Source organism: Garra rufa, chromosome 16, assembly GCF_049309525.1.
Source record: "Garra rufa chromosome 16, GarRuf1.0, whole genome shotgun sequence".
Lineage (NCBI taxonomy): Eukaryota > Metazoa > Chordata > Actinopteri > Cypriniformes > Cyprinidae > Garra > Garra rufa.
Genome location: NC_133376.1, coordinates 27391727 through 27418282, shown reverse-complemented (window position 1 = coordinate 27418282; position 26556 = coordinate 27391727). Strand labels below are relative to the sequence as shown.

The following is a 26556-nucleotide window of genomic DNA, read 5'->3' as shown; positions in this document are numbered from 1 at the left end:
TGACTCGATTGCGAATGAGATTTTTGAAAAAACACTCTTATAAAACAGCATTTTTTCAGTGTAAACTTCACAGATACAGTAGATCAGTCCAAAATGAATGTTCAGTGACATATATGTGACTCTGGACCACAAAACCAGTTTTAAGTTGCAGGGGTATATTTGTAGCAATAGCCAACAATACATTGTATGGGTCAAAATTATCGATTTTTCTTTTATGCCAAAAATCATTAGGATATTAAATAAAGATCATGTTCCATGAAGATATTTTGTACATTTTCTATCATAAATATATCAAAACTTAATTTTTGATTAGTAATATGCATGGCTAAGGACTTCATTAGGACAACTATAAAGGCGATTTAAAAAAAGACCCTTATGACTGGGTTTGTGGTCCATGGTCACATTTGTTGAAAATTAGCCAAAAGGGTGATGATTCATTATTGGCATACTAGAGCCTTTCCTCCATTGGCATCCATTCATCACCTTAAAGGGGCATTATTTTTATTTTTTTAATGTATTTTCTTCTTAAACAGTAAGTTTGGGCAAGACATACAGACATTTTGTTATCTTTCCATTTGCACTTGTTTTGAGGATATTCATTTAAACTGTAAATTTAATTTAAACTGCTTGAATAATTACGATATATTAGGAAAAAAGAACAATTTCCTAGAGACATCAATAATTTTGGTAACAGTGAAACTCGCCTTTAGTCTTAAAAAAAACAAAGCAAAAACAAATATTAAGTATATACTCAATCTAATCAATTGACAGCACTAATATATTTATTTGCTAAAAGTGAAAAGTAAAATGTTAAGTGTTTCTACATTAATTTTAATATTGAATGTAAAATTATTGCAATAAAAAAGCATATTTAAAAACTTTAATGTTAAGTGGGATTAATTGTAATTAATCGTGATTAATTTCAGAAAAAATGTGTGATTTATTATTTTTTTATTGATTGACAGCACTAATATATTTATTTGCTAAAAGCAAAAAGTTAAGTGTTTCTACATTCATATTAAGATTGAATGTAAAATTATTGCAATAAAGCATATTTAAAAAAAACAACTTTAATGTTAAGTGGGATTAATTGCGATTAATCGCCATTAATTTCAGAAAAAAATGTGCGAATAATTAATTTTTTTATCGATTGGCAGCAATAATACATTTATTTGCTGAAAGTAAAAGTAAAAAGTTAAGTGTTTCTAAATTCATTTTAAGATTGAATGAAAAATTATTGCAATATAAAAGCATATTTAAAAACTTTAATGTTAAGTGGGATTAATTGCGATTAATCATGATTAATTTCAAGAAAAATGTGATTCATTCGTTTTTTTAACCGATTGACAGCACTAATATATTTATTTGCTAAAAGTGACAAGTAAAAAGTTAAAGGTGTTTCAACATTCATTTTAAGATCAAATGTAAAATTATTGCAATATAAAAGCATATTTAAAAACTTTATTGTTAAATGGGATTCAGAAAATATGTGCAATTAATTCGTTTTTTTATCGATTTGACAACACTAATATATTTATTTGCTAAAAGTGAAGAGTTAAAAGTGTCACTACATTCATTTTAAGAGTAAATATAAAATGATTGCATTAAGTGGGATTAATTGCAATTAATCGCAATTAGTTTCAGAAAAAAGGTGCAATTTAATTTTTTAATTGATTGACAGCGCTAATATTTTTATTTCCTAAAAGTGAACTGGTCAACCTTTACAGATACACTAGCATGGCCTCTAATCTGACAAAGCAAAGTCATGAACTAAATGTTAAAAAACTCTAAAACTCTTGTACAAAGAGTTTAAAGAGTACAAAAAAAGCAGACTTTTTTTTTTCTTGCTATATTACCAATGTTATATGACGGCACATGTTCATCAGTCACTCATTCCTCTGGTGTCAACCTCTGTAATCACAGGAGCTGAAGGAGACAGAGGAGCTCGACATTCAGCTGAAGGTGTTTAATGAAAATAAGGAGGAGGATTCCATCGAACTGTCTCACCGACTAGATGACATCCGCGCAGAGATGGAATATCCTTTTTACCACTGCCTCGTGTGTGCGTGCAGCCGCGAGGGCGCCCGGTGTGGCTCACGGGTCTAAAGCCAAGACCTCCAGTTCATTCGGAAGGGATTTGAGAATCAGTTTATTTATTTTTTTTTTTTTCAATTCCAGTCCAGCCTCTGGCAACTCTGGTGGTAAACAAACCTCTTCACATCAACACATGCACGCACCACACACATATCCCAGCATCCTTCTCTGGCCCTGAGCTCATTATACTGACATTCCAGAGACACAGAGAGCAACCTCTACGCTCACCTCTCCTCTGTTTCATTCCCCCTCAAATCTGCGGATAGACTATGCTACGCGGCTATGGAAATCCGCTCACACTTATTTTCTCCCTGTTTCTACATCTGCATCTGACCCTTCAGGCCACAGCTGCGTACGTGGCGGCCATATGCAGTAGCTTCTGGATTTGTGTGTATCCTCACAGTAGCTTGAAGCCGTTCACTGAATTCGAGAAAAGAGCAAAGCATATATTTTCGGCTGTTTTAGTGCTGATTTTGTTGATGGTTTTTATCGGTTCGCCCTCTTTCCGTAAGCTCTCAGAGGGAAAGCTTCGCCGAAATGATGGAGAAGCCAGAGTTTTAGTTCAGACTGTCCGGACTAATGATTTTCGTGAGCAGCCAACTGTGTAAGAGACACAACATTTGTCTCTAAGGACAATTTGGCATTGATCTGTAAGTGCCTTGTGTAATATGCGTGTCTAAGCAACGGTCTCTGTCTTTCTCAGTCCTTTCCTCCCCTCTTTTCTTTCTAAACACCAAACGTTTTTCAATCCCACCCTTCTCGTTTTCTGTCAGGCTGCTTTTTGTATATTTACCTATGGGGATTTTACATATACAATATCTATTTGTAAACATTTTTAAATTAATTAATTTATTTGTTTGTTTGTTTGTTTATTCATTCATTCATTTAATAGATTTTTATAAATGTTGACCTATATGTGACCCTGGACCACAAAGCCAGTCTTAAGTCACTGGGGTATATTTGTAGCAATAGCCAAAAATACATTGCATGGGTCAAAGTTTTTGATTTTTCTTTTATGCCAAAAATCATTAGGAAATTAAGTAAAGATCATGTTCCATGAAGATTTTTTGTAAAATTCCTACTGTAAATATATCAAAACGTAATTTTGATTTGTAATATGCATTGTTAAGAACCTAATTTGGACAACTTTAAAGGTGAGTTTCTCAGTATTTAGATTTTTTGCACCCTCAGATTCCTGATTTTCAAATAGATTTATCTCGGCCAAATATTGTCCTATCCTAACAAACCATACATCAATAGAAAGCTTATTTATTGAGCTTTCATATGATGTATAAATCTCAGTTTTGTAAAATTTAACCTTATGACTGGTTTTGTGGTCCAGGGTCACATATATAGTATATATGTAAAATCTCTACAAGTGAATATAATAATAATAATAATAATAATGTTACCTATATATATTATATATGTCAAATATATAATATATAAAATAATATATGTAAAAAAGGATAAAATAATATTTTATAAATGTTTACCTATAGATTATATATATGTAATACTATATATATGTATATATATATATGTGTGTGTGTGTGTGTGTGTGTGTGTGTGTGTGTGTGTGTGTGTAAAAAGGTAATAATAATAATATTTTATAAATGTTTACCTATAGATATTATATATGTAATACTAATAATAATACATTATGTAGGTTTACTTGTAGATATTATATGTTGTAATAATAACAATGGCAACAATAATACTGTTTTATGAATGTTTACCTATAGATATTATATTAATAATAATAATAATAATAAAACAACATCAACATAATAATAATTTGTAAATGTTAATTCAATGTTAATGTAAACAATAATACTTTTTTATTAATGTTTACCTAGATATTATATATGTAATAATAATAATAACAAACAACAACAATAACACCACCACCAAGAACAACGTAATAATATTAATAATAATAATTATAATTTATGAATGTTTACCTTTAGATATTATATATGTTGTAAAAAGAATAATAATAATACTGTTTTATGAATGTTTACATATAGATATTATATATGTTGCAATAATAGTAATAACAAATTATGAATGTTTATCTGTAGATATTATATATGTTGTAATAATATTTTATGAATGTTTGCCTACAAATATTATATATGTAATAATAATAATAATAAAAACAACAACAAACACCAACATAATAGTAATAATAATAATAATAATAATAATAATAATAATAGTGTTTATTTATAATAATTTTGTTTAATTTTATTAATTTTAATTCTAATTTATTATTGTGATTTTTAATAATAGCTAACAGTCATTAGTAGGCTTAGAGTATCTGCTAACACTTTATTTGACATTTTATTTCCCCAACAGACATTCTACTACCCTACTATCCAACAGCCCTACTAACACTACTAATACTATCAAGAGATTCAGTTGACATGTAGTAGCACAGTTACTTAGAAGTACAACATCTAAAGTGGAGTATCAAAATAAAGTAACATGTTACAATTATTATTAGTGATAGCGATAGTAGTAGTATAAATATAGCACTTCTGCTCTGGTTTAGTTTTGGCCACTGTAGTGACTTCAGGAAGCTGTTGAATATTAATTGAAAGTTGGGCCGTGTGATTGATTGACCCTCCCTCTCTGTCTTTTGTATTGCTCAGCTTCATGCTGATACAGCTCATGTTTATGCATCACCTTCCCCACCAGTATATTACTGCAAACATGCCCAAAATACAAATATGCACAGACGGCGTGTATCTGTGTGCACACTCGTGGCCCTGCTTAATAGAGAGAACGGCATTCTGGTGCGTTTTGCCGCTTTTGAAGTGTGGAGAAAATAATTCACTTAAGCAGATCACCTGTGTTATCAGCAATAATGCTCTGAAGATGCTTGTATTCTCACATTGAGTTGACAGAACATGGGATGCACTAACAACCTTATGAATATCTGAAATGATATGAGTTAATTAGAAAATGTACAGCAGGACTGGGGCAGATTGCTTTGCTGCAAGGGCAGTTTTTAAAGTGGCTAGAAGTCTTAACGGTCCATAAATATTTAGACATAGTATACATCTCGTTTTATACCTAACATTCTTTTAAAGAATATAGAATTTTCTAACCTGAGGCAGATTGTCTTTAATTAAACGGAAACAGACCTGCTGTACCTTTTTAGTGTTTTCCTCTAAATATTGAGCCTCCACAGCTTTTTGATTTCTATCCCAGTGGAAGGGAAGGAGTGATTGTTGTGGCTCAAGAAAGTGTACTCCAGTCCAGCCAGTGCATCACCCTGCAGTCAGCGTTTAAATATTTCAACAGACATTGTCAAAACCTACAGTACATGTAATGACTGGACTCAATATTTCACCCACCTCTGCTCAGTGCAGCACGACAAATATACACCATTTCCTAAACTATTTTTGCCCATATTTTTAAGCGAGCATTGTTATATTATATCCATTAGTAGAAACAATTAATAACCCACCGAGTGCTACTGTTAATCATCATATGCTTTAGCTTGCCACTGTTGAAAATAGATCACCGGTCATTTATTTAACTCAAGTGGACTTAAGAGAGAGGGTTGGGGCGTCAGTTCTTGATATAATAATAATAAAAAAAGAACACCATGATGACTGTCTGATCTTACATCTATTTTAGACATGGAAAGCCACTGCCCTTTCTCTTCAGGGAAAGGGGATGTTGGACATTTAATCAATACTCTGCAAGTTTGAGAGAACATTGCTTGTGTTTTGGAGACAAGCAAGACAAACTGAGGACGAGATTTGAGTCCAGAAAGTAAATAAATATAAAAAGGATGTAACTGATCCATATTTTATCGCTTTAAATAATCAAACTTAAAATTTTTCATTTGATTCATGTCCAGAGCCAGGGTACGAACTGGCAGAAGAGGTATTGCCTCTGTCACTTTTCTTCAAAACCTTGTGTTTACACATGTTAGCAAATTAGATCCCTAAAGATACTTTAGAATGCATGAGGATAGCATCAGTTCTGCTTGGACTCAACCTTTGACTCAGCCCTCCATCTGAATTAAAACAAGCAAGCAAGCAATTTCCAGTGAGCGATGGCTGTTCACCTTTAGTTGTGTTTTTGCATTTCATTCTTTCTCATCTTATTACTTATTACTGCACTGTAGTGCATGTGTCTTATACACAATTGTACATGCATGCATTTAGATAAACATTGTTTTATTATGTGCAGTTTTGTCCTTAACCATCTATGTACTGATATGGGTGAGGTGTACCATCTCCTATCCAACATGGTGAAAGACACAGGCTCAGAACCGTACTTCCTATCCATCCTCCAGCACCTGCTGCTCATCAGGAATGATTATTATATCAGGTGAGTGCTATCATATGTTTTCTTTAATATCTGTTCAATACGTGTAAAGGTAACTAGATTGCAGAACTGGATCTGTTCATTGACATTTTCTCAGTTCCTGTTGACGAAACAAGCATTCTTGAGTATGTGAATTCACAATAAATAAAAAAAAATATTTTTTCTCAGAATTGTGAGTTTATAAAGCAAGTCAGCATTGTGAGATATAAATTCACAGTTCTGAGAACATATCAGTCTTTTTCCCTTTAGAACTGGACTTTATAACTCAAAATTGTGAGTTTATATTTCACAATTCTGAGAAAAAAGTCTGAATAGTGATAAAGTCTGAATTGCAAAATATAAACTTATTTTTTATTCAGTGGTGGAAACACTTCCATTATCTTTCATATTAAAATAAATAAATACAATTTAATTGTATTCTTAATATTGCTTTATACAAACTGCCAATTCTGACTTTTTTTCTCAAAATTGTGATATATAAACGTTCAATTCTGACAAATGAAGTCAGAATTGCGAGATATAAAATTGTAGTTCTGACTTTTTTCTCAGAGTTGTGTGATTATAAAGTCAGTATTGCATGATATAAACTCACAATTGAGTTACAAACTCATAATTCTTACTTTGTTTCTCAGAATTGCAAGTTTATATGTCACAATTGTGACTTTTTCCTCAGGCTTGCAAGTTTATATCTCACAATTCTAATTTTATAACATACAGTTGCAAGGTAATAAGTCAGTATTGTGAGATATAAACTCACAATTCTGAGAACATATCTGTCTTTTTTCCCTTCAGAACTAGATCTAATAAAAAAGTCAAAATGATTAGAAAAAAAGTCCGAATTGCGAGATATAAACTTGCATTTGCGAGAAAAAAGTAAGATTTGTGAGTTTTTATCTTGCAATTCTGACTTTTTTTGCAATTTTGTGTTTTTATCCTGCTATTCTGACTTTATAACTCACATTTGTGCAAAATAGGTCAGAATTGTGAGGTGAAGAATCGCAGTTACTTTTCTTTTTTATTCAGTGATGGAAACGGGCTTCCATATTAAAATGAATAAATGCAGTTTAATTTGATAAATATTTATTTGTGGTTATGTATAATATATTTTGAATAAAATTTCAGCAAAAATAACTACTGTGTATAGCTCTGCCATTGTAGTAATATAAAATAACTCATATCAGATTAGATTTTAGTCATATTGCTGTTTAACTATGTCTTGAATGATGATTTATTTAAAAGGGAGAGTTATTTTGCATGTTCGGCCGCACTCTGAGTTTGTGTGTCAGTCAGAAAGTGAAGAAATGATACTGATCATTTCAGTCCACTGTTGCATCAGACCTGTTGCTGAGGTAAAATATTTAATAAAGAAGGAAAAGCGCAGCGATGAAAGGGAGGGAATTTACCATGGACATGTTGCTGCTCACTTTGAGCCATGAATAATGTATTGGCTGGCTTGTTGGAAAAAGCGAGAAATAGAAAACACATTAAGCAAGTAGTATGGCAGATTCTCGTTCAGTGCCATCCCTCCCGCCCCTGTGTCTGTAACTCTGACGGCAGAAAACAGGATCACTACAAACGCTGATTAAAAATGTATGCACTTATTAAAGACTCTCTCCCATAGGAAAGAAAAATAGCAAATGGAATCCCTTTAACGTCTCCAATTGTTTCTTTTAGACACCAATGAGATTAAATGACGAGAAAATTAAGTCATCTGCCTCTCTGAGAATTTTCTCCTGAGGGAAAAAGAAAAGACCATAGTAATCCCACAGAAATCAGGCATTTTAATATCAACTCAAATATTTAGCTTTCTTTTTTATTCCCATTTCATGAGAAAAATCTGATGCAAAGTATAAGAGCGATGTTTAGGCAATGCCACTTTAATCTGCATTAAAACATTTCTTAAGTTTAGCATCTAAAGATGGATGCACATTTTTGTTTGTAGTCTCATATGCGTCTGCATTACATGGTCACTCTATAAACTTCTCATCATTGACGTCTTTGCTTGCTTTTGAACCTGGTGAGACGTTTTATGTAGATTGGATTGGCTGGTTGGGAAATTGTATGGCTATAATTTTAGATTAAAGGGATCCCTTGAGATCAGTGTGCGCTTTGATGGCCGAGTCTCCAAGGAGAGGGAGGGAAGAATAGGCTGGTGGCATCTCTGTACTTCAGTCCGCATCAGTCGACAACGTCGCTCTTGTTCATAGGCGTTGGGAGGTACTCCGGTGATCAAAGCCAGCCATAAAGGAGAGCTGTCCGTGCCAATAGATCGCACCGTTTGATTTAAAGCCATTCTTTAATTCCAGCAAAACAACCAGACACTTTTATCCTCATTTAACTCTGTGCCCTCAGCACTGTCCTTGGTTATTTGTATGGAAAGTTTCCCTCGATTTGTTTAATAACCGTTTTTAAAGTGAAATAAAATAAACAGAACGATTTAATAACAGTTAGCGGTGTCCTTCAGCCCTTCAGCCTTCCTTTTTACTGCTTTTTAGAGCAGCGGAAGATGTTGGGCAATAACTCTCTAAGACTCTCTAACAGAAGGTAGATCAGAGGGAGTGTATATGGAGCACATCTTCTACTTTTGGCCGTGACTGATGTGAAGATTAGATGGGCAGTGTGGAGCAGGGGTTGGATGGGAGATGAGAGGCAGACAGTGAAGGTGCCAGACTGAGAGAGAGAAGGAAAGAGCGGCTCCGATGAGTGGGACATATGCCGTCTCCTCTGGTGGGGTGTGACAGTTCTGGGTCAGTCGTCTCCTTCCCGGTTCTATCCAGCAAGCGGCAGTGGTGGTAGCCAGGATGTTGAGAAAATAGGGCGGCTTATTGAGATAATGATATGGTGTACATCAGTGACAGCCGTAAGCTTCGGGCCTTGCCACTAAGCCGGGCTCGGTGACACTCTCAGCCCTATCAGTTCCAGCCACCCCATCCGCCCCCTCTGCACGCTTATTACACATCACTGCCGTGTTTCGTACAACAAGGCCTTGAATTGGCAAATTGCATGAATATGATTATTTGTTTGGTTATTTGAGTATGTTATTTGTCATTGAGCTTAGAGAGACATCCAATTATGGTAATATCTTAATAGCTGGTTTATTCGAAACATGTTCTTATGTTTTAATGTTACAACAAGAGATGCAGTCCTCTTTGATGCTATAATTCTGGTCTTGTCTTTTTAAAAATATGTATTTTAGCATTTGCAGTACATTAAATGAGATTATTCCAATCAGAGTCAGTGTTGTGGTATTTATATACTAATTAATTAGCTTTTTGCTTATATTTAAATTTTAGTTTTAATATTTACAGTGACGGAAACCATTATTTGATCCCCTGCTGATTTTGTATGTTTGCCCACTGACAAAGAAATTGTCAGGCTATAATGTTAATGGTAGGTTGATTTTAACAGTGAGAGACAACAAAAAATCCAGAAAAATGCATTTCAAAAAAGTTATAAATTGATTTGCATTTTAATGAGTGAAGTAAGTATTTAATCACCTATCATTCAGTAAGATTTCTGGCTCCCAGGTGTCTTTTATACAGGTAACAAGATTAGATTAGGAACACTTCTTTTAAGAGAGTGCTCCTAATCTCAGTTTGTTACCTGTATAAAAAATCTTACTGATCAGTTATTCAGATTCTTAACTCTCCACCATGGCCAAGACTAAAGAGCAGTCTAAGCATGTCAGGGACAAAATTGTAGACCTACACAAGGCTGGAATGGGATACAAGACCATCGCCAAGCAGCTTGGTGAGAAGGTGACAACAGTTGGTGCGATTCTTTACAAATGGAAGAGACATAAATTAACTTTATACTCCCTCGGCCTGGGGCTCCATGCAAGATCTGACCTTGTGGAGTTTCAATGATCATGAGAACATTGAGGAATCAGCCCAGTACTACACAGGAGGATCTTGTCAATGATCTCAAGAGAGCTGGGACCATAGTCACCAAAAAAAACAATTGGTAACACACTACACCATGAAGGACTAAAATCCTGCGGTGCCCGCAAGGTCCCCCTGTTCAAGAAAGCACATGTATAGGCTCATCTAAAGTTTGCCAATGAACATCTGAATGATTTAGATGTACCGTCAAATCTTTGGTGAGAACCATTGAAAATGGGTTGTGGATGGGTATTCCAGCATGACAATGACCCAAAACACACGGCCAAGGCAACAAAGGAGTGGCTCAAGAAGAAGCACATTAAGGTCCTAGAGTGGCCTAGCTAGTCTCTAGACCTTAATCCCATAGAAAATCTGTGGAGGAAGTTGAAGGTTTTAGTTTCCAAATGTCAGATTTCAAACCTTCATGACTTGGAGAGGTGAGTGATGAGTGGGACAAAATCCCTCCTGAAAAAACTGATGGCCAACTACAAGAAATGTCTGACTTATATGATTGTGTCAGTGGGTACAAAGAAACGTACAAAATCAGCAGGGGAACAAATATTATTCCCTCACTGTACTGTATTATATATATATATATATATATATATATATATTATAAATAATTTATTTTTATTTATTTTTTTATTTTTTTGGTGCCACCGTCTGTGGCTGGATCTTGATTTTTCTTATTAGCAGCTCTCCGGCCATAAGAGCAGCAAATCAAACTGAAATATGGATCATAAGAAAACATAAGTGCAAATACATCCCTGTTGTGTAATTTATTACTTTGGGTCAACAAACTCTGCCATTCATCCATTAGATTATCTATATTCCCCTGCAAATATTGTTTATCAAACAAGAATGTTTGGAGATTAAAAAATGTAATGCTCTAGACTTAAGTGGCTTTAGCGAAGAGTTGTGGTGCAATTATTTAGCACAGAGACATTTTTAAAGTCATGCTCATTCATTAGAATTCGAAAGCTTGTTTTGTGTCGAGAAGCCGGGAGAAGGGGACGACACATATCTGGGAGGAAAATTGAATACCTACATGAGACATTCAAGGTCATGCTTGGAACATAATTATTTGCCACTACGGAGCTCGGCTTAAGTCGACATTGTATTTGTTAAATGTCACTTGCAATTAAATTTGGTAATATAACTTGGAAAAGGTCACCCACAAAGCGCCGTGGCAGTGTCTAGTCCCAGACCCATTTACTCCCCGTCCCGTCATTGTCACCCCTCCAAACACGAGGCCGTGTTTTCCCTGCCATTGTGCGACTAATTACACAGATTACACTGATTAGATTTGCGTCTCAGGTTTTATTGCTGCCCTTAATTGCCAAAGATGATTGCAAATTAGAGAGGGAAGCACGGAAGCCCGGATGTCGGTTTGTCTTCACCTTGAATGGACAAAGTCACCCAACCACTCTCCGGCTGCACGCTTTGCCGTTAGTGATTTCATTATGTACCGAAGGAAGCCTTAATTCAATGCCGTGAAATACCATTAAAAGATATGTCTTACCAGATGATTTATGAAGAGCTGTCCTCGCAGGAATGCACAAGGCGGTATTTTATATGAAGTTAACGGCTTTGTCTCTTGTCATACTCTACCCCCTCACTCTCGCTGTACTCTTTCTTTTTATTACAGGCCTCAGTATTACAAGGTGATTGAAGAGTGTGTGTCCCAGATCGTCCTCCACCGCAGTGGGATGGACCCTGATTTCGCCTACAGGGAGCGACTGGATGTGGACTTCAGTCATCTCATCGGTAAGTCTGAGATTAGGTCTCCTGGGTCTTGAAGAAAACGCCTTTGCGTTGAACGCCACACTAGACCTCAGCGCGGTTCCTTTTAAGTTGTTATTCATTGGTACAACTCAGTTTTCCAGGCTATTAAATTCTGCCTTGAACTGTATGGTCATTTGATAAAGTGGTCAGAACATTTCAAAATGAATAAAAAGGAGTTTCAGGTTTCGGTAACCAGCTTTAGGTAAAAGCGAGAGTCCAGTATTGAGTTATACCACTTCAATGAAATCTGCCAGAAAGATTTTTTGGGGCTTAATGGGATGTCTACAGTATGATTATAAAAATCCTGCACCGGTTCACACTACATTCTGTCTAACAAAACTGTGAAATCATGCTGTGCTGAGGAAGGCGCAACTGCAGTTGATAAAAGTTTGCGATTTCCTGGAGTAGATCTAATTATCATTCCCCGGTCCCCATGAGAGCCCTGTCTGAAACACCTGCACTCACCTGACACGTAAGATAAGGTACACTCATTATGCATAAATAAAACATTATCTGCAAAACCTGGCTGGCGTGTCATGTCTCATAAACGCAACACGACTTCAGCTGTACCGGTTATATTTGCAGTCCTGGGCTTTTTTCATTTGTTTTATGATTAAGTGTTGGGAGGGAAAGCATTTGTTGCCAATTGTTTTGTCATCCAAGTTCTTGGACACCAAAGGAATTAATAAAACAAGGGTGATGTAAATTTTTGGCCTCTTGTGATTTTGAGCCTCTTTTTTTTTTGTTCTTTGCCCCTCTTTTTGTGTTTTGTCACTAACACTTTAGTAACTTGCCAACAAAGGCTCATTAAAAGTTTTCAGACCCATCTGCAGAAACAAAAAAACATTAGATTTTCTCACTTCTTCCCTTACTTTAATGAGTTGAAAACAGATTTTTGTGGGGCGCCGTTTTTAAATTTACATCTCAAACCTCTAGAACAGAATGCAAATCTCCAGAGGGGAGGGGGGAATGAAACACTGACAGGTTCATTTTATTCTCTTCGCTTTTTTTGTTCTTTTGATTGTCTTTATTCGGTGTCTGATGTGGAATCTTAAGCGTCGTGTTAACAATGCACCTTGTAATTTACATATACTTGTGTGTTTTCATGTACCCGGCTGGATGTGAATGACAGATCAGTGCGTGGATAAAGCCAAAGTGGATGAGAGCGAGCAGAGAGCGGCTGAATTCTCCAAAAAGGTGAGTCTATTAATCACCCTGGGTGCCGCTATTGGTATGCAACCAGGCTGCTGTCACCAAACTTTTCTCCCATGAGCGGTGAGACAGCACATCGATTGTTCTCGTCTGATCAATAGCTGGCAGCAGAGCAACATGATCTGTATCAGTGCAAGCAGAATCAATGCTGATGCTCCAATCTGCAAGCTTTTTTGTGCCATACTGGGAACACTATTTAGAGGCACCATTGCAAATAGTGTTAAAGGCCCCAATGAACAATATTGCAATTTTTTTTTAGTTGAAACATTTCCTCTGGAGGTCCATGAGGATGCTGAGATAACACTTGCTGTTGTTGTCAGTGAAGCCAAGAGCCACATCCCATGATGCTTTGAGAGTGCATCCATGCTCTTGCTCAGCTTCCTGCCCAACTCTGCCAAATGTCAGTCAGACTTCTGAGGCTTGCAGTTTAATGGCAAAGCAACACAAATACTTCTCGGTAGCTGAAAACACTGGGTCTCACTCACAAACTGTGTGTATGCTTGTGATGGCAGCTGTACACTGCCACTCAAAAGTTCAGGATCAGTAAAATTTTTCAGAAAAGTCTCGAATGCTTATGAACGTTCCATTTATTTAATCAAAAACACACAAAAAAAGTGATGTTATGAAATATTATTGCAATTCAAAATAACTTTTTTTATTTTAATATACTTTGAAGTATAATTTATTTATGTGATGCAAAGCTGAATTTTCATCAGCGATTACTGCAGTCTTCAGTGCCACATGATCCTTCAGAAATCATTCTAATATGCTGATTTATTACTTTTATTATCAATGTTGTAAACAGTTGTGCTGCTTAATATTTTTGGAACCTGTGATAATTTGATTGTATACAGCATTTATTCAAAATATAAATCTTTTTTAACAATATAAGTCTTTACTCTCACTTTTTATCAATTTAATACATCCTTGCTGAATCATTTTTTTTCAAAGAGAGAAAGAAAGAGAAAATGTACTGACTCCAAACTTTAAACAATGTGTTTATTGTTACAAAAGTTTTTTTTTATTTTAAATAAATGCTGTTCTTTATCACAGGTTCTAAAAAACTATTAAGCAGCACAACTGTTTCCAACACTGATAATAAATCAGCATATCAGAATGATTTCTGAAGAATGTTGGCTAAAATTCAGCTATAATTATAGCAATAAATTAAATTTTAAAGTATATTAAAATAGAAAAACACTATTTTAAATTGCATTAACATTTCACAATATTACAGTTTTTTTACTGTGTTTTTGATCAAATAAACAGCCTTGATGAGCAGAAAAGGATCCTTTCAAAAAGCATTAAAAATCTTACTGATCCCAAACATTTGAGTGGCAGTGTATATAGAGACATGCTGCATGTGTTGATGTGTCCTGTGGTTGATGGAATCCACATAGGCCAATGTTTTTGTATGTGCGTTATTTTTTTTAGTTTGACGAGGAGTTCAGCGCACGGCAGGAGGCGCAGGCCGAGCTGCAGAAGCAGGAGGAGAAAATCAAAGGGCTAGAGACACAGATCAACACCCTGCAGACCCAGGTAACAACACTTGCACCATAACCTACTGTACACACTCTTCTCTCTCACTTTAGGTTCACGAGCAGCCCTATAGGTATGATCAGTTCAGCTGCTCTGCGTTCTCTACCCAAGGGTATCAAACACTGGTTAACGCTAATGGAAGCTACCGGCGATGCCGTGGCCTATGTGTTCACCTTTAACATGCATAGTTTACCCTTCCATTGCCACTGATTATACCACAGAACCGCTATGTGCTTTGCTGTACTCTCAGATGTTTCGAATCCACTGAGGTTTCTCTTATCTTCTCTCATGAGAGCTTAGAAGGGCCCTTTATCCTACAGATCCGTGAAGAAACACGCCTACTTTTTCCGCTTTCCAGACTGGCTTTCTCCACCTCTATTCAACTATTCTCCAATGGCTATTAGACTGGAAGGCATTAAATTATTTGTCTCCATCATAAAACCTACTTGACAGAGCCTCAGCTCATCAAATGCCCTGAAAATGGGCTATACAAGCACATTAGGATCACTAGTAGTTATTTTCTGTGTTGTGAGGTCATATGAAACAGTTTTTCTCTGTCTGCTTCGAATGGTAATGCAACTTCTAATGTGGCGGCGAAGGCAGAGACTCTGCTAATTTGGTCAAATTGAAACCTTTTTATCTTTTATCGTGAATGCAGTGGTGCTCTAAGTGGGTATTTTAAGACTTGGGGGATTGTATGATTTAATAAAGGGCCAATCTCCCGCTCAAATTGTTGGATTTGATTTTTCTCAATTGCTCCATCGCAGCCTGTTCCTAGCTATTGTATCAACGCTGTGAGGGATTGCGTTACGTCTTTGGCTCTCACATCATCGTTCCTGTCAAGAAAAACCCTTAGTCTTTCTCCCGCAAAATGACTGCTATTTCCTACCAAACCCAATTTGAAACATTTTAGATTTTAGTGCTGCCTTGGGACAAAAGAAGTAGCTTGCTTGCTAGCTTATGGAGTTTAATAGGAAGGGGAAAAAAATCACCATTTGTGAATCGCCATCCACGGCGTAAATAGTTTTCCAGAAACCAGATATATTGCAGTCGGAAAAGCCAGCGCTTTGTCTTTCTGTTTACCTACCTCTCAGTATTTCCAAGCCCTATTGCCCCCAGCTTCTCCTAACAAGAGCCTCCCCACCTTCAAACCGAGATGAGTTGCTGTCATTAAGGACCCTGGCAGCTTGAACCACCATTCATTCTCACAGATTTACTAAATGGGCACATTAGTGGAGGTGGAGCTGGAATGGGTTCCTCCCCGTGCAAAGCGGAGCATCTCGGAGCCCGACACTTCATTTGTGTGCAGTCCTCACCCCTGCACTTCATCTGCCCCGAGAGCCGAATCACGGCACGTTACCCACTCTGCCTCCCTCCTTTCCTCCATCTGCCTCGTCCATCACTTTCTCAACTCCTACACATATTCATGAGCCCAGGCCTCTCTATGCTCTGCTCCTCATCAGTCACCATCATCCCTCCTTTTCTACACTCATTCATGCCGAGCCATATTGCGTGCACCCAACTCGTCCCTCCTCACGGACACTGCAACCCCGTTAATGACTGCTCACCTGCTCTCTCCTGCTTTGCTGTCCTGGACCACAGTGTCATTCGGCTGTTGTTTTTCCCTGGGTGTCCTTCAGTCTTACCCCAAGGTGATCTCCTTCTCTTTGAAGCTCAGTCATCTCCAGCACATTAACAGGTAGAAGAGTGAAGCGAAGCCCTGGAGACGCATACTCTTTCCAAATGTGTGCTCTGAAGGCACGTTCAAAGCGTTGGCTCCAGAACATTCTTGCATCAACAGACTTCTGGTGCTTCTGGTAGAGAACATATAATGCGCTCGGTAAAGAAGCACCGGGATATTAGCATGAGAGTGTTGCACATATCCCGTGGGTGTTTTGGCACATCTGAAAGGGATATAAACTCATAGGTTGTCATGCGCAAAGCTGACAAATTGTACCCTTTATTAGACAGCCAGTGTAAAACTCTTCTCCCACTACAGTTTCACAATGTTGTCAGGTTGTGGGTGCACAACACATCACCGTGAAAACTCACTATGCTCACCCACACTTGAACCCACATGCTGACTTGTTTTTTGGTGGTCTGGTACAGATGGAAAGTAGAACTTAGTTTCGAAACACATTGTACCGTAAAATTAAAAGAGTCATTCTACAGAAATGTCCATTTGGTATGGCACGATGTGTTAAAATTCTTTTTCTAACATTTAAACTTGGAACACATTATTTGATTACCTTTTGACTTTATGAATACATATGTGACCCTGGAGCACAAAATAAGTCTTAAGTAGCACAGGCATTTTTTACCAGGTAAAATTTGTGTTTTTTTACACTACCGTAGAGAATTTTTAATCAAAGTATATTACAAACTTTTCATTAGGACCCTAAAGCATCATATTAACTTGTGGAAAGTGGGCATCCTATGACCCTTTAAATAACATACTGTTTCATTTTAAAATATAAAGAAATTGTAACCCTAAAGTGTTTTTTAAGTGTAATATTTCTGTAAAGGCTAGGGACAGAAAAATGGACATTTCCATAGAATAACCCATAAATGAATTATTATAATAAATGTTATTTATATCATACATAACACAATCATACATAAATGCATGACCCAAAGGGGTCATCTCTTCAAAAAGCCAGTCTCCATATTTTACCCCTGTATGATAATCATTGTCGCTAAAATAAGCCTCGGTAGGTTGCATTATGATGTACATTTCCAAAGCTTTGAGCCGAAAAGCATGAATGTCAGACATTTTCACATTATTTCAAGCCATTAGGGTGACCGAGGTTTAAGGACAACAAAGAGATGACATGCTTATCAACAGATTTGCCTTTAACACATAATTGAAGAGAGCCATTATTCAGAGGAGCCGAAGCAACAGCTCATGCGAAAATAATAGTCAGATGAGCTCATCAAAGCCATGGTACAGAAAAATTCGGACAGACTGAATGCGAAATGGAAAGAATAAAATAATAAAAGAGCTTTGCACTTATAATTCATGCATTTTTAAGAGTTAATGAGAGTGCATGCGTTATTAGGCCTCCTGCTCAGTTGTTGAGTTTTAAATAAGCATGCAACCATATCCGCTCTTTTCATTGATATTTCCCCTTCTTGATTCGACCGCGGTTAGTAATTGCATCATATTAACGGCAACAAAGTGCAACACATTTCTCCAGGGTTTCTCGTCGCTTCTCTCTAGGACATTCAACAGAAAGGGAATAGAGTCAAAAATGGGGAATCGAACAGCAGCTCGCTTAATAATTCAGAACCCAGGGTGAAATCTTTTGCAGCACCTGATAGGTTTCAGAAAGCTCTTCGGTCAGCTGTCTGTACTAACATGGGACTCGTAACATTGCAGTACAGTGCAAGGCTGGACCTGTGTCTTATTGCCACTGCCGGGATGGATTTGGCAAGGAGTCTGGCGGTAATGATGCCGATAAGGACAGCACTTCGCTTGAATCATAGAGCTGGTTGCCATGTGCCCTGCGCTGTTGCCATGGTCAGTATCAGGGGACACAGCTCGGCCATTCACCTTTACAGTCTGATTCGTTTGAGATGCAGTGTGTGTGCGCCATCACTCTTTCTCTACTCTCTTTGAGGCAACGATCACAAGGAATATGAAGATGCTGCTGTTCTTCTTGACAATGTTCAATGTGTTGGCTGCTGTTCTGCCCTTCAAAAATATGAAAACGTATAAAACAAAAACGAAAAACAAAGCTTTCTAAACACTACAAGCAAGGACAGCTTTTCAGATGTGATCAAAGTTTTTCCACCATCTTCACATAGAGGTATCCATCTTCTTTTCCATTACACGTCTTTAATATTTGATTCTGCCCTACGTGCAGTATGGGGAAACTGCGCCATATAAGTGTATTTCAGAAGCAGTAGAGTATGCTTCCTCTGAATGAAAAAAGGCTGTTAAGATGTTATTTTTCCCCTTTTCTTTTTTAAAAAGAGGCTGCTCATAGCAAGTTCAAAGCGGGAGCAAAGCATCACTGAATCTAAGTGCTTGTGCTAAATTCACAGAGCGCATCATAAGGCAGTGAAATGATGAGAAGGACTTGAAGGAACAGGATTTCTAGAAGCAACTCTAAAAAGCACACAACAACCAATTTATTGTGTTCCCGACTCTTGTGCCTTCAACTTCCCTTTGAAATGGACGTTAGTGGAACAAAAGCATCATGGAAATGACAGGAGTCAAAAGAGTCAAGTTCCAGAAGTAAAATTCATAGGAGAGTTGATTTTTAATGATAACTTGAAACACTTTAAAGACAATTTTTTCCAGAAGCAACTCTAAAAAGCACACAAAAAACAATTTACTGTGTTCCCAACTCTTGTGCCTCGAACTTCCCTTTGAAATGGACATTAGTGGAACAAAGGCATCATGGAAATGACAGGAGTGAAAAGAGTTGGGTTCCAGAAGTAAAAAATGATTGGAGAATTGATTTTTTTAATGATATTTTGAAAACCTTTAAAGACTCATTTTTCCAGAAGCAACTCTAAAAAGCACACAACAACCAATTTACTGTGTTCCAGACTCTTGTACCTTGAACTTCCCTTTGAAATGGACGTTAGTTGAACAAAACCATCATGGAAATGACAGGAGTCAAACGAGTCGGGTTCCAGAAGTAAAAATCATAGGAGAATTGATTTTTAATGATAACTTGAAAACCTTTAAAGACAAAGTTTTCCAGAAGCAACTCTAAAAAGCACACAACAACCAATTTACTGTGTTCCAGACTCTTGTACCTTGAACTTCCCTTTGAAATGGACGTTAGTTGAACAAAACCATCATGGAAATGACAGGAGTCAAACGAGTCGGGTTCCAGAAGTAAAAATCATAGGAGAGTTGATTTTTAATGATAACTTGAAAAACTTTAAAGACAAATTTTTCCAGAAGTAACTCTAAAAAGCACACAAAAAAACAATTGACTGTGTTCCCGACTCTTGTGCCTTGAACTTCCCTTTGAAATGGACATTAGTGGAACAAAGGCGTCATGGAAATGACAGGAGTGAGAAGAGTTGGGTTCCAGAAGTAAAAAATAATAGGATAATTGATTTTTTAATGATAACTTGAAAACCTTTAAAGACTAATTTTTCCAGAAGCAACTCTAAAAAGCACACAACAACCAATTTATTGTGTTCCCGACTCTTGTACCTTGAACTTCCCTTTGAAATGGACGTTAGTGGAACAAAAGCATCATGGAAATGACAGGAGTCAAACGAGTCGGGTTCCAGAAGTAAAAATCATAGGAGAAGTGATTTTTAATAATAACTTGAAAATCTTTAAAGACAAATTTTTCTAGAAGCAACTCTAAAAAGCACACAAAAAACAATTTACTGTGTTCCCGACTCTTGTGCCTTGAACTTCCCTTTGAAATGGACGTTAGTGGAACAAAAGCATCACAAAAATGACAGGAGTCAAAAGAGTCGGGTTCCAGAAGTAAAAATCATAGGATAATTGATTTTTAATGATAACTTGAAAACCTTTAAAGACTATTTTTTTCTAGAACAAAATCCACGGAAAACAGTGGGTGGCACGGTTGCGCTCAATTTTGTCCAGAACTGGAACTGTGTGAGGGTGTTTAATGATGTTCTTCATTTATGAATTCACTTCTGCAAAGCTCACAACAACCACTAATGAAACCCTGTATTGCTTCATTAGTAGGCAAACACAGTGTGTTGATAATGTTCAAGTAGGCTGCTTGCATCCAATTTCTTGCTGTCCCTAAGTTTTATTACCATGTATCCTTCAGTATAGTTGGCTTTATTCTCCTCTTCCAGCTATGAAATCTCTGTCTTTGCCTTACCGTTGCTCTGTCTGTCTGTGTATCTGTCTGTCTGTATGTCCCTCACCTGTCCAGTTGACTAGTGAGAGAGACAAGCTAAGAGAGGCAGAGAAAAGCATCAGCGAAGGAAACAGCAAGGTGGGTGTTCTCCCAACCCTTCCCTCTGCCTTCCCAGCATGCTCAATGCAGCCACCCGCCGGCATCGTTGAAAATCAGCATTTTTTTATACCTTCCAACAGGTTGATCAAAGCTGTTACCTCTCACTGATCATCCAGAGCCTTGATTTTCTGTATTGTCTGAAGACTCTCAACAGATGCTGTGCAATCATTCATTACAAATGCATGCTACACAATTAGGCCATAATCCTTACCACATATCCTGCATATAAACAGCTTGTGATGGTGAATCTTGCCAAGCACAATCTCTATACTGTGAATACTTATAGTTCTTAGAAGCTAGGAAGTATATGAATCAAGCAAACTCTTACTAGCATCAGGAAACATGATGGAACAGGCTCCCAGAGCCAGTTCCAGCTGGAAGGGAAAATGAAACCCCATCTTTCCATTTAACTAGAGTATTGTAACCCTCAGTAGTAACCGAATCTAATTGAATTTGCCTCTTGCTCATCAGAGATGAGATTGGGATGGTTTTAATTGTGTGTTAGCCCTAGTTAATTACCCAAACTGTGACTGTTTCTACTAAGAGTGCCCTCCCACCCGTTGAGAGTGTAAATGGATGCTTGTCTCTTTGATATTGTCCTGTCCATATATAACAGATAGTTGCAGACACACTGACTGCTAATTAGTGCAGCTGAATGCTATGGGAGACGGCCAGAAATTTCAGGTCAGTGGCCAGCTTAGACCTTTATCAAACAAGACTTTTTGGTCGTAAATTGCTTTTTAAAGTGAGATAAGAAGCTGAAATGAAAACAGAGGGGGAAAGGAGCCTTAAATGAAACGTTTTCCTGTGCAAAATGGGTTTTGGTTGTAAAATTGGTCTAAATGATGAATATTGTTTAAAGAGAATAAGGGGTATGGCTAGAGAAAATTGTGTGCCGGAGGCTGATTAGCATTCCAGAGCCGTGGCTGGAGGGTCTGCAGCGCGCCACAAGCTGCCACAGAGGGCCGAAGCGATGCAGAAATGACGGTGCTCTAATTTAGCAGCTAATTTGCTTGCCATTCTCTTGTATTAAACTTAAAAGAGAAAATGGGTCACAACGGGCCGGAGATTGACAGACGCATAATCATGGGACAGGGTACTCGTCAAGGGACCTCAGCTTCCTGCATGATGCTCCTACACCTTTTTAATTTCCCCTCTAATAAACAATCCACTGCCTGCATTGTGTAATCAAACACTCGGTAATGCATATAAAAATGTGGCTCGACGCATATCATTCTCCTAATCAACTGAACTGAGGCTGGAGCGCAGAGAGGGGAATTGCTTTAGAAAATGAGAAACTTTTTCACTAAGCAGTGATGAGAATGAGGCACAAAGTACGTTTTGAAAAGGAGGAGGAGGATGGGATAAAAAGCAGAGAGAGAAAAATGGTTTGTAATCATCCAAAGGTCAAGTCATATCTGGACTATTGGGACTTCTAATTGAAGCATTTGCATATAATTTGTTGCTAAAGAGACTTGGCCACCCTTTATCAATGATTCAAAATACCTGTTTATTCTGTTGCGAGCAGAGCAAGGCTGATTTGTCAGGACATTTACCGCCCTCAGTCTTATCAGTTACTGGATGAATTGAGCCCTGACTCTTCCATAATGGCTTCTTTTCCTGGAGACCATCTTGTGAACTTCACTTATCTTCAGTTACCAGGAAAGTAAGTAAAAAAAAAAAAAAGAAAGGACCAATAAAGAAAAAGAATCACGTACTGTATTTGGCTAAAAAAAAAACCCTGTGGATTGTGGCTCAAGGTTAAGGATCTAGAGGATGGAGCAAAGAGGTCGACTGCCTGCCGCCACCAGTTGCACAAGCGTTCAAGCCCGATTACTCTTCTCATTACTGCTAAAGGTTCAGGTGGCTGCATCCTATTCATACGCTCAATCTATTAGCAAATTACAGAGGCAATTTACATGTTAATCAAGTCTAATGGTTTACTCTCATCTGTTATGCTTTATGATTAAACGAGATGAATCAGTCTACACAAAGCACTTTCCATATTTCATCCGCAAACAAATATCGATACTGTCATCTTGTCATTCGGTGTAATCACAGTTAAGTATGTTCCATACGGAACGAATGAACGCTTATGTCATTACGCCTTAAAAACAATAACAGATGATCATCATAAACTTCGCCATGTTTGTTTCTTTTGAGTTATGCCCTCAGTGTCAGTCGCTTTTTCATTCTCCACTGCTAATCTGAAACTGAAATGGCTTTTAAATTGTGTGTGTGTGTGTGTGTGTATGTGTGTCCTACAAGGCCCATAGAAATTGGTTATACTATGCTGTTGTATAATGCCTGATGTTACCCAGAGTTAAGCTTTATCTCACCTTTTTTATCTCAGTGTTTTGTTTTCTGTGTACTAAACATTTCCTGCAATAAAGTCCACAATTAACTCTTGCCAGACCCAATGCAAATTGATATTAAATCTAACTCTAACTTGTCTTTTAAAGTTTGGAAACACCCCTGGCAAAGTGTGGTTTTGGACATCCGCAAAGTGTGAATCATCTTTGGGCAATCCTTCAGGAGGCTTTGAGTAATAGATCAAGTCAATGTTTGAATAAACTGACAGCTCGGATGCCCAGATTATGCAGAGCTGTAATAGCTGCTAATGGGGATATTTTGATGAATCGAAAATGTACGTTTTTTTCTATGTATAAACTGCTTATGTAATAAAATATGTTTTCATAGTTTGTGTTGTCACAAATTAAAAAGGATGCATGCCAATATTGTCCAAAACCTCACTTTTCCAGGGTGTTTCCAAAATTTTGGAGGGCAGTGTACATAATAATAATAATAATACTTATTATTTTATTTATTTTTTCATTTAAATCCTACAGCCTCTTACATTTTAATTGCTCACTAAATCCAATTTCTACCACGTTTGCCACTAGGAGAGTGTTACTTTTGGACCCTGCATTCAGGATCCCCTGGATGAAAAAACCCTCCAGTTTCCACACAGATAACCGTTCCATCACTTGCACACCTAGACTCACACACATTCACTTTACCACTCGTGTAACACTTGTCAAATTGCTCCTCTGAGAGCCCAAACACTTGACAGGTGTGTACATTCCAGAAGAGTCTGCCGGTCACATCGACTGACCTGCCGTTTATTTATTTACATATTGAATGTGACTACCTGCCCCTCAGGAATTGCCGTGTCCCAGTTTCCCCAGTGAGAGGATCAGGCGGTGGGCTCAGGCTCCTCTGAGCGCTGGCCCCTACTTGGCTCTCAGGAGGCGGTGCTCTGCGTGCTAGACAGGCAGATGCTCAGTGCTGCTGAGGGAAGCGGTGCCCGGAGGGAAGGCCACAGCGGCCCCAAGTCATCCATCTGCTTTTATCAACTTTTATTTAATGCATGCGAGGAGCCCCTCCTCCCCTATCTCTCTCACTTTCTCTGATTTTTAGACTTGTTTTAATGCACTCTCCTAAAATTGAAAAGTCAGCTGCTGTAAACACTCTGTCTTTTATCCTCCACTCTCCTTTGCCCTTGTCTCACCCGCTAGTTCTGATGGGATAAAACATGTAATGGTGATAAAAGCATGGGCCTTTGGGTCTAGAGGCTGAACGGGAGTGGTTGAGGTGAATGTTTGATCTCTTAAGATGCCCTTTTCTTGTCTCTTACTCTTTTTAATCCTTTTACAGGTTGCGGCAGGACCCGGAGCGGCCGGTGTTTCTCCACCACCGCCACCACCACCTGGGGGGCTTGCACCTCCGCCTCCTCCTCCACCACCTCCACCACCACCAAGTGGAGGCATTCCACCTCCTCCGCCACCTCCTTGCCCTGCAACTCTGGGACCTCCACCACCTCCACCTGGGTTTGGACCTCCACCACCGCCTCCACCTCCTGGAGGAGGCCCGCCCCCACCACCTGGTATGCCTTTGGCTCCTCCTCCGCTCGTTGTCCAGCTGCCTTACGGTCTGGTACCCAAGAAGACCTACAAACCTGAGAGTGTCATGAAGCGGGTGAACTGGTCCAAGGTAAGAACACTGAAGAACACCACTGAAGCTTAAATGGTTTAAAAACACGTGCGTTCTGAGAAGCGCATAATACACTCCAAGGTCAGCAGAAAATTGCAAATAGTGGCAGTAATTTAGCCTTCCCAGCGTGTAAGTGGAAGACAAGAAGAAAGGATGAAAAAGAGAGTACGACTTTTTCAGTGGGAGTTGATGGTCCAAAGCCTACGAGTACATGCAGCTTATTAAAAAGAGCGTTGAGCCATGAGACTCACGACTCGCCACTCTGCCTCCCTTTCAAGATATCGGGCTGTAAACTATTTCATTAGCTCAAGTGCCCTTGCGCACACATTCTGCTCGTAATTGAATACATTTTTGAGTTAAAATGAAACAAAACACAAATATATAAAACAATGTTGCGTAATCCTCTGTTGCATTTAAATGCGATTTCAGTGGGTCAACCTCTTCACATCTTCTTTTTCCTTTTAACTCTAAATCATTAATTTACCCATCGCCTTGGGGACTTTTAACAGTCTGAAAACTGGATTAATTTATTTGTACTTTTTCATGCTTCTGCTCGACCTTGTCTTTAACTTCTTTATGCCTCAGCGCAGAAGGGATACGCTCCTTTAAAACAAGTCTACGAAAGAAAAAAAAACTCTTTGTAAGAAACTCAATTAGCGATCAAAAATGATATAAATCAGGGCTACTTAACTTTGAAAAGCTGAAGAGCCACAAACCAGGATCCATTTAGCCCCAAGGGCAGAACTCCTTATTTTTATAGTGATTATTTTATATTCAGGAGAAAAGTTGATTTTGTGTGGTTTGGAAAATGAGTCAATTGCTTAAAAATAATTATTGTATTAAAATATGTATTTTAAATGCAAAAATAAAAGTTTATGGTTACCAAGGTCACATTTATTTGATCAAAAATAGTAAAATTATTTTAATATCTAAAATAACCATTGTCTATTTATTTCTAAAATGGCAAAACTGGATTTTCAGCAGCCATGTTTTCAGAGTCACATGATCTTGCACAAGAAATATTTCTTATCACATTTGCTAATAGGTAGCTCTATTTTTTTCACCCAGAATGAATAGATTGCTTTAAATAAACAACTGAAACTATTAAATAAAATAAACATTTCAAATACACTTCAGATACACAAAAATGCTTAAAAACCAAAGAATTGTGGGACCTGAAGGACTTTTCTGAAGAACAGCAGGCAGTTTAACTGTTCAGGACAAATAATTGACTCATGAACTAAAAAAATCACTAAAGAAACCCCCGATGTGGATCATTTAGGTAACAACACGGTATTAAGAATCAAGTGTATGTAAACTTTTGAAAGGGGTCATTTTTATAAATTCAACTTGTGGACTATATGCAAACATCTTTTATGTAAAATATCATATTCAGGTCAGTACTAAATAAAAAGCAACATGCATTTTAAACTATCCCTCTTATTTTGGTAAAATAATAAACATTTTGCAAGTTCTGCAAGGTATGTAAACTTTTGACTTCAACTGTATTTAATTATTTTCACTCTTTATTTTTTATTTATTTCATTGTATTATTTGCTTGTTTCTATTTTGAACTAGAATAGCCAAAAAATATGATTATTCTTAACAAAGGAATAAATAAATTTGGCCAGAGTGCACCACAGAAACTGTTACATTTTGTATTATAAAACGGGTAGTTCATTCCTCAATTCTGATTGGTCAGCAGCTGTGTCATATTCATGATACGGCACTGC

The 26556-nt window shown here is 37.5% G+C and overlaps 1 protein-coding gene across 4 annotated transcripts in view; it reads left to right on the top strand.

Moving 5' to 3' along the window:
- Positions 1-26556, top strand: part of diaph2 (diaphanous-related formin 2) — a 541097-nt gene that overhangs the window by 188248 nt on the left and 326293 nt on the right. For all 4 annotated transcript variants that reach the window (XM_073820077.1, XM_073820079.1, XM_073820078.1 and 1 more), the window contains 6 exons: positions 1924-2036; positions 6331-6447; positions 11974-12092; positions 13243-13307; positions 14757-14861; positions 24488-24823. In XM_073820077.1, coding sequence (XP_073676178.1) covers positions 1924-2036; positions 6331-6447; positions 11974-12092; positions 13243-13307; positions 14757-14861; positions 24488-24823 — 855 coding nt within the window. The remainder of the gene's footprint in view (positions 1-1923; positions 2037-6330; positions 6448-11973; positions 12093-13242; positions 13308-14756; positions 14862-24487; positions 24824-26556) is intronic.